We start from the raw sequence: 8830 nt of genomic DNA, 5'->3' as shown, positions 1-8830 counted from the left end.
CCCCTGCTTTATGGTCTATCTGACTATCATGCTGTATTGAAGAAGACTTGAAACTAGCGATTGAGATCATGAACTCATGTTTACAATGTTTACTGAGGTCATAAATCAAGAGAGAAGTAGAAGCTCATTTTCTCATAGACTTCTATTCAACCAGAGGAGTCGCCCCCTGCTGGCTGTTAGAGAGGACGCAGGTTTAAGGCTTCACTTCTCAGACCCGGAGGTCGATCACTGAGAACAACAGAACGTATTTATATTTTGGTTTTGGTGTCATCTTAATGGAAATATGACTCAAAATATACTCATACATTTCTGATTTTATTCTCCAAATATAGAATAAAGTCCCAAAGAGCCAGCTCCTCTTTCACATCATCAACATGTTTATTGTGGATAAAAAAAAACAGTCTAGCATTAACAAACACACGTTTCTATTGTATGAAATGACTTCAGAGTTTAATTTCTCTCTTCAAACTGGGATTTGTTCTTCAGCAGGAACGCTGCCAGATACTCGATGGGGTTCGGAGGTCTGGAGGAGAAAAACAAAACACTTCATTTATTACATGTGTATTTAAAACCTGCTGAGCTCTGGTTGGCAAAACACCAACACAAAGAACAAATGATCCGTTGAACTGTTGTTCATGATGACAGAGATTAAATCTACATGATAATGTGAATGAACTAATTACTTGATGAAAAGTTGAATTCCTCTACAATCCACTGAGAGTTCGACAGGAAGCAACAAGAAAACAGCTGAAACATGAGCAGGCGTCGCTCACGTTTCTAAAAGGGAAGCTAACGTTAGCGTGACCGACAGTCGGCCATCTTTCATGTCGCTCTCAGAAGGAAGGAGTCAGTTCACAATCAAACATCTATATAAATCAATATAACATATATATAACAATAATATCAGCAGATCACACACGTCTTCATCTGAACATGCTCCTCTCATTCATTTAGAATGAGAAAAACAATACAGCGGCCTGAAACAGAAACAAAACCCGACGTCAGGCTGCGGTGGACAATCACTCAACCGCCGATCCAGAGCTGCAACCCAGCCACGAGGAAACTAAAGACGTTTGTCGTCACAGTTAATACGGGTGGAAAACAATTGATTCACATATGTGTTATGAGATTTTTTTACGATTTCTAAATCGATGTTTTAACGGCAGAATTGATATATCTGCTTCATCTGAGTCTGTGTGGAGGTAGAAGGAAGTCACCGCTTTTATTGTGGTAGTCTGAGTAACGTGACGTCATATCCGTTCCGTATCCGTCAACCAAAACAAACCTCAGAGTGTAAAACGTTGGAGGGTCGTCGTGGATACGATCTGCACCCTCCCATGTTAAATCCAGCGTGGTAAACACTACACATCCAGTAAAGGATGGAAACACTTTGGGTTTCACACATTGACAGGAAAAGCAGAGCCAGACAGAGCAGAGCTAAAGCTGCATGCTGACTCTGTCACGGACAGGTAACGTTATGGTATGGCGGTAACGTGGCGGTGGAGCCGGCAGTGAACAACAGTGGAACATTAGTGAGCATGTAAACGTGCTCAGACTGACAGAACTGATCAGATTCTTCATGATAACGTCGGCTTTATTACAGAGCGTTCTGTTTTCTACTTCCTCATCGGTGATGGAGGCTCTGACAGGCTAAACCCAGGGCCTATAAAGCGTGTGGCGTGTGGCGTTCCCACCTGTCCTTGGCGAGCACCGATAGACCCTGCAGCAGGATCGGGACCACCGTCTGGTCCAGGTACGCTCGGGTCGGCAGCGCCTGCAGGTCCACCTTCTGCTTGGACATCTTCTCTGCGCTCGCCTTCTCGTTCTCCACCGTCCTCTGAGGAGCAGCAGCAAAGCATGCTGGGAGTCTGCCTTCACCCCCTCATTACACAGTGCACAGTGTGTGTGTGAGTGTGTGTGTGTGTGTGTGTGTGTGTGTGTGTGTGTGTGTGTGTTACCTGGATGTTTTCCGTCAGGCCGTATTCTGCGTGAGGGTTTTCAGACACCTGCAGGAAGATTCATGTTCACTGGTTTGAAATAAAAACTTTAAAAACAAACGACTCGTCGTCATCATCGTCATCATCGTCATCATCGTCATCGTCATCTTCAACAATTAGTTTATTAATTCATCAATGTAACAATAACGATAGTAAACATTGGCTTCACTTCTCAGACCCGGAGGAGGACCACGTCCTGACCTCCGTCTCTACAGGACGTCACTAAATGTTGGACTGCTCCTTTAATCAGTATTATGTACAGGGTGTGTAGTACTGCGTAGTAGTACGTAGTAGTGTGTAGTACTGCGTAGTAGTGTGTAGTAGTGTGTAGTACTGCGTAGTAGTGTGTAGTACTGCGTAGTAGTACGTAGTACTACGTAGTAGTGTGTAGTAGTGCGTAGTAGTGTGTAGTACTGCGTAGTAGTGTGTAGTACTGCGTAGTAGTGTGTAGTAGTGCGTAGTAGTGTGTAGTAGTGTGTAGTAGTGCGTAGTAGTGTGTAGTACTGCGTAGTACTGCGTAGTAGTGTGTAGTAGTGCGTAGTAGTGTGTAGTAGTGTGTAGTACTGCGTAGTAGTGTGTAGTACTGCGTAGTAGTGTGTAGTAGTGTGTAGTAGTGTGTAGTACTGCGTAGTAGTGTGTAGTACTGCGTAGTAGTGTGTAGTAGTGTGTAGTACTGCGTAGTAGTGTGTAGTACTGCGTAGTAGTGTGTAGTACTGCGTAGTACTGCGTAGTAGTGTGTAGTAGTGTGTAGTAGTGCGTAGTAGTGTGTAGTACTGCGTAGTAGTGTGTAGTAGTGTGTAATAGTGTGTAGTACTGCGTAGTAGTGTGTAGTAGTGTGTAGTACTGCGTAGTAGTGTGTAGGTGTGTAGTACTGCGTAGTAGTGTGTAGTACTGCGTAGTAGTGTGTAGTAGTGTGTAGTAGTGTGTAGTACTGCGTAGTAGTGCGTAGTAGTGTGTAGTACTGCGTAGTAGTGTGTAGTAGTGTGTAGTAGTGTGTAGTACTGCGTAGTAGTGTGTAGTAGTGTGTAGTACTGCGTAGTAGTGTGTAGTAGTGTGTAGTACTGCGTAGTAGTGTGTAGGTGTGTAGTACTGCGTAGTAGTGTGTAGTACTGCGTAGTAGTGTGTAGTAGTGTGTAGTAGTGTGTAGTACTGCGTAGTAGTGCGTAGTAGTGTGTAGTACTGCGTAGTAGTGTGTAGTAGTGTGTAGTAGTGTGTAGTACTGCGTAGTAGTGTGTAGTAGTGTGTAGTACTGCGTAGTAGTGTGTAGTAGTGTGTAGTAGTGTGTAGTACTGCGTAGTAGTGTGTAGTACTGCGTAGTAGTGTGTAGTACTGCGTAGTAGTGTGTAGTAGTGTGTAGTAGTGTGTAGTACTGCGTAGTAGTGTGTAGTACTGCATAGTAGTAGTGTGTAGTACTGCGTAGTACTGCATAGTAGTAGTGTGTAGTACTGCGTAGTAGTGTGTAGTACTGCGTAGTAGTGTGTAGTACTGCGTAGTACTGCGTAGTAGTGTGTAGTACTGCGTAGTAGTGTGTAGTACTGCGTAGTAGTGTGTAGTAGTGTGTAGTAGTGTGTAGTACTGCGTAGTAGTGTGTAGTACTGCGTAGTAGTGTGTAGTAGTGTGTAGTACTGCGTAGTACTGCGTAGTACTGCGTAGTAGTGTGTAGTAGTGTGTAGTACTGCGTAGTAGTGTGTAGTAGTGTGTAGTACTGCGTAGTAGTGTGTAGTAGTGTGTAGTACTGCGTAGTAGTGTGTAGTACTGCGTAGTAGTAGTGTGTAGTACTGCGTAGTACTGCGTAGTAGTGTGTAGTAGTGTGTAGTACTGCGTAGTAGTGTGTAGTAGTGTGTAGTACTGTGTAGTAGTGTGTAGTAGTGTGTAGTAGTGTGTAGTACTGCGTAGTAGTGTGTAGTAGTGTGTAGTACTGCGTAGTAGTGTGTAGTAGTGTGTAGTACTGCGTAGTAGTGTGTAGTACTGTGTAGTAGTGTGTAGTACTGCGTAGTACTGCGTAGTAGTGTGTAGTAGTGTGTAGTACTGCGTAGTAGTGTGTAGTAGTGTGTAGTACTGCGTAGTAGTGTGTAGTAGTGTGTAGTACTGCGTAGTAGTGTGTAGTACTGCGTAGTAGTGTGTAGTACTGCGTAGTAGTGTGTAGTAGTGTGTAGTAGTGTGTAGTACTGCGTAGTAGTGCGTAGTAGTGTGTAGTACTGTGTAGTAGTGTGTAGTACTGTGTAGTAGTGTGTAGTAGTGTGTAGTACTCACAGGAGTGTGTCCCTCCATGGACTGATCTGCGTCTGTGTGATCTGAAAGACAAACCAGACCGTTTTTAGTTCTCTTCAGTCTGAAATCAGAGCTACTAAATGAACCGTCCGTTTGTTGTTTAAACTTTCAGTCAAACTTTTAAAGGTGATCGTTGCTCTACTGTTAATCTTACAAACAGTCCCTTTAAGTGAGAACAGGTGTGTGTGGGGGATGTTATGTCTGTTAAAGTAAATCCTGTTTTGAATATATTGCATAATAATGCTGATGTTTGTTCTAAAATGTGACTAATAAGTTTGTTTATTCCAGTTTGTGTCTTCTTCCAACAGAGAACGAGACTAAACCACCAAACCTCCCATAGATCCAGTCGATTCAGTCTTTACTGCTCTCTAATACAACTACTAATGCTAATGATAATGAGGTTGATACTGATGTAGAGCCATCCGGAGAGCATCAGACTGAAGAGAAGCAGAGTCTGCACAGAGCATCAGACTGAAGAGAAGCAGAGTCTGCAGAGAGCATCAGACTGAAGAGAAGCAGAGTCTGCACAGAGCATCAGACTGAAGAGAAGCAGAGTCTGCAGAGAGCATCAGACTGAAGAGAAGCAGAGTCTGCAGAGAGCATCAGACTGAACAGAAGCAGAGTCTGCAGAGAGCATCAGACTGAAGAGAAGCAGAGTCTGCAGAGAGCGTCAGACTGAAACAGAAGCAGAGTCTACTGATGTAAAGCCATCCGGAGAGCATCAGACTGAACAGAAGCAGAGTCTGCAGAGAGCATCAGACTGAAACAGAAGCAGAGTCTCCGGAGAGCATCAGACTGAACAGAAGCAGAGTCTGCAGAGAGCATCAGACTGAACAGAAAGTCTTCGTTCATTGAGCTGAGCTGCTGAAGCTGCGTTAGCTTGTTAGCTTAGCATCAGATGAACGCGCTCTGTCCGGGACTAACCGGTAAAATGAAGCTCTGTTGTTCAAACTGAGTCACCGAATCATCAAATCGAACCGGAAACACGCAGCAAAGAAACAAACAATCAATACAAACCGGTGATAACCTGATCAAAACCTGATCAATAATCAACAATCAACTCACCGTCCGCCATGTTTGTTGTGGATATTAACGTAAAATGTGTGACGTAGCGACGCAGATTACGCAGCCGCACGTCTTCTTCTTCTTCTTCTTTGGTGTTTATTGGCGGTTGGCAAACCATCTTAGAGGTGCAGTACCGCCACCATCTGGACTGGAGTGGAACAGAAGATTGTGCAGAAACAAAATAGAACTAAAAAAACAAAATTAAATAAATAAAAAAAATTTAAAAAAATGATAATGAAAACTCTAGATTCTTTTAACTAAATCAGTTTTTCTCAAAAACTGAATAATTTCACTGTATATATTATCTGCTTTATTCCCCAATAGACCTGACACTGAAAAGTCGTGATGTTTTGCCTTCCTTAGTGTCTGAAAAAGGTGATTCCTCTGGATAGTGTAATTACTGCAGTGTATCAGTACGTGTTCAACAGTTTCTGGATGGTTACAGTGTGTACATTTCCCAGTTGGGTGCTTGCCTATTCGATATAATGTTTGATTAAGACCTGTATGTCCGATTCTCAGCCGATTGATGATATTTTCTTCCCTTCTTTTCCAGCCCACCTTTCTCCCTGCTCCAACATGTTTCTGTATATTGTACATATGCCTTCCAGTTTCCTGCTCATCCCAATACTCCTGTCATACTTTTTGTGCATAGTTCTTGATGAATGGTTTAGCCTCAGCTTTACTTAATGGAATTTGTAATTCTATATTCTTAATTCTTAGTGTTTGTTTGGCCAGAATGTCTACCTGCTCATTTCCTTCCACACCAACATGAGCAGGAACCCATATGAATCGTGTACCTGTGCCTTTTATTTCCATCCTATACATAATGAGAAATATTTCATTAATTAAATCCGTTCTGACTGATGATCTACCAGATCCTATGCTTGTGAGTGCTGAAAAACTGTCAGATGCAATAACGGTGTTTTTTATTTCCCTCTCCTCTATCCACTGCAGGGCCAATAATATTGCCAATATTTCTGTAGTATATACTGACACATAATTTGATACTCGTTTCTTGATGTATGTCTCACTCACCGGGATATAAACTGCTGCACCTGCACACCCTGTCTCAGGATCTTTGGAACCGTCTGTAAATAAGAACACGGAGTCTGTGAAGTGCTGATCCAAATAATTCTGGACTATGCGCCATGCTGGAATTTTCTTTGACTTCTCCTTCAATTCCTGCTGTATATTGAGGTCAACATTTGGTAATGGGAATAACCAGGGAGGAATGGAGGAAACTGAAACTGTAGAGCAATATTGGAATTGACATAACCCTATGTTTTCTGCCTTTGCATCACCTACCCACCCAAAGCTTATGAAGTTTGTTTCATTATGTTCCCAGCAGTCTATCAAAACACTTTTGGTAGGGTGAGTTTCATAATGCCCCTGAAGATTAACCCAGTATGCCAGCATTAATTTTATTCTTCTAATCCGTAGGGGCATTTCTCCCACTTCCACTTGCATTGCTGATACCGGAGATGTTCTGAATGATCCACTAATGATTCTCAAAGCCTGAGCTTGCAGTACATCTAATTTCTTGAGGTTTGATTCTGCTGCTGACATGTAAGCTACACACCCATAGTCAAGGACAGATCTCATGAGAGCCCAGTATATATGTTGTAAAGATGCTCTACTTGCTCCCCACTCCTGTCCTGTCAAACAACGCAGTATATTGATGACTTTTTTACATTTGCTCCTGATTTTATCTAAATGAATGTTCCATGTGAGCTTTTCATCAAACCAAATCCCCAGAAATCGAACAGCTTTGACTTGCTCCAGAGGTTGATCATACAGTTTTAGGGAAATGGGTGCGATTTTACGCCGTTTTAAGAAACAAATAACTTGTGTTTTTGCTACTGATAACTTGAATCCCCATTTGTTTGCCCATTTCTCCACCTCAGCTATTGCAGCTTGCATTTTCTTATTAACAAATGATACATTGCGGCCTCTTATCCAAAGAGCTCCGTCATCCGCGTACATAGACTTTCCTATATTTTGCTCAACCTGAGAAAATATATCATTGATCATTATATTGAATAATAACGGACTACATACACTACCTTGTGGAGTTCCATTATCTACTGTATATACATTTGAATATTCTGCATCTACTCTTACCTGTATTTTCCTGTCAAATAAAAAGTCCTTCACCCAATTATATGCTCTACCACCAATTCCCAATGAATTCAATTTAATGAGTAACCCTTCTTTCCAGAGCATATCATATGCTTTTGCCACATCAAAGAAGATAGCTAATACTACTTCTTTGTTGGTCTGTGCTTTCCTGATGTCTGACTCTAAGCATAAGACAGAGTCCATAGTATTGCGACCCCTACGGAACCCACTTTGATGTGGAGATAAAAGAGCTTTACTTTCCAGGAAATATGTTAATCTCTCTGTAACCATTCGCTCCATAATTTTACATAAATGAGAGGTTAGGGCAATAGGTCTGTAACTATATGGATCTGATGGGTCTTTCCCTGGTTTTAGAATAGGCACTATTACGGCTTGTTTCCACACTGAAGGAAGTTGTCCAGTTTCCCAAACTCTGTTATCCAGTCTTAACACAGTGACCAGAGTGTTATCTGCCATGTTCTCTAACATTTTATAGCATACGCCATCTTTACCAGGTGTGGTCTGACGTGCACAAGTTATTGCTCTTCTCAATTCAAACATACTAAAAGGCAGGTCTATTGGATCTTCTGATGTCTCTTTTTTCTCTAATATTTTAGATTTCTCCAATAAAACTCTATTTCTACAGCGCCTGGCCTCATCTGTTAGGTTGTCGGAGCTGTGAACTTTCCTGAATGTTTGCGCCAGAAGTTCAGCCTTTTCTAGGTTGCTGACAGCCATTTTATCCCCATTATTCATCACTGGTAACTTAGAACTCCTTCTGATCCCTCCCATTCTCCTGATCATGCCCCAGACATCTGAAAGCTTTACTTCTCTTCCTATACTGCTACAATATTGCCTCCAAAATGTGCGTTTTTGGGTTCTTATTGTTTTCCTTACTATTGCCTGTGCCCTTTTATACTGGATCAAAGCATCCTGTGAATGAAGTTTTTTGAGTTCCCTAAATGCTTTATTTCTGTTTTTTATGGCTTTGCTACATTCGCTATTCCACCAAGGTACATTCTTAATACGTTTAGTTCCTGTACTCTTTGGGATTGTTTCCTCAGCAGACTGAATTATTTCATTAACTAGTTCACCATTAAATATGTTTACATCCATTTGATAGTCTTCTTTAATTCCCTCACATCTCGCTGCACTTATCTCTTGGTAAGCAGCCCAGTTAGCATTTTCCAACTTCCATCTAGGAATTTTCTTTCCCTTATCAAAATAAATTTTTACACCAACTTTAGTCAGTACGGGGTAGTGATCGCTGCCCATTGTAGTATGCTTTATTACTTTCCATGTGCTTACACCTGCTAAAGTACTATTTACAAATGTTAGGTCAAGTGCTGCTTCTGTGTTTTGAGTGCAATTATACCGTG

The 8830-nt window shown here is 41.8% G+C and overlaps 1 protein-coding gene across 2 annotated transcripts; it reads right to left on the bottom strand.

Moving 5' to 3' along the window:
- Window positions 1-356: 356 nt before the first annotated feature.
- dpy30 (dpy-30 histone methyltransferase complex regulatory subunit) lies at window positions 357-5406 on the bottom strand. Of its 2 annotated transcripts, none has more exons than XM_074631320.1 (5): window positions 5334-5406; window positions 4251-4291; window positions 1959-2006; window positions 1695-1837; window positions 357-523 (listed from the first exon to the last, which is right to left on the bottom strand). In XM_074631320.1, the coding sequence occupies exons 1-5, from the start codon at window positions 5341-5343 to the stop codon at window positions 451-453; spliced, it is 315 nt and encodes a 104-aa protein (XP_074487421.1). In that variant the 5' UTR covers window positions 5344-5406; the 3' UTR covers window positions 357-450. The 2 variants fall into 2 exon arrangements, with proteins under 2 accessions (XP_074487421.1, XP_074487422.1); XM_074631321.1 differs by lacking the exon at window positions 5334-5406 and adding an exon at window positions 5193-5313.
- Between the last annotated feature and the right edge of the window lie 3424 nt (window positions 5407-8830).

The sequence above is a fragment of the Sebastes fasciatus genome, chromosome 3, assembly GCF_043250625.1.
Source record: "Sebastes fasciatus isolate fSebFas1 chromosome 3, fSebFas1.pri, whole genome shotgun sequence".
NCBI lineage: Eukaryota > Metazoa > Chordata > Actinopteri > Perciformes > Sebastidae > Sebastes > Sebastes fasciatus.
Note: the sequence above shows the minus strand (reverse complement) of the source record. Positions and strands in the feature narration are given on the sequence as shown.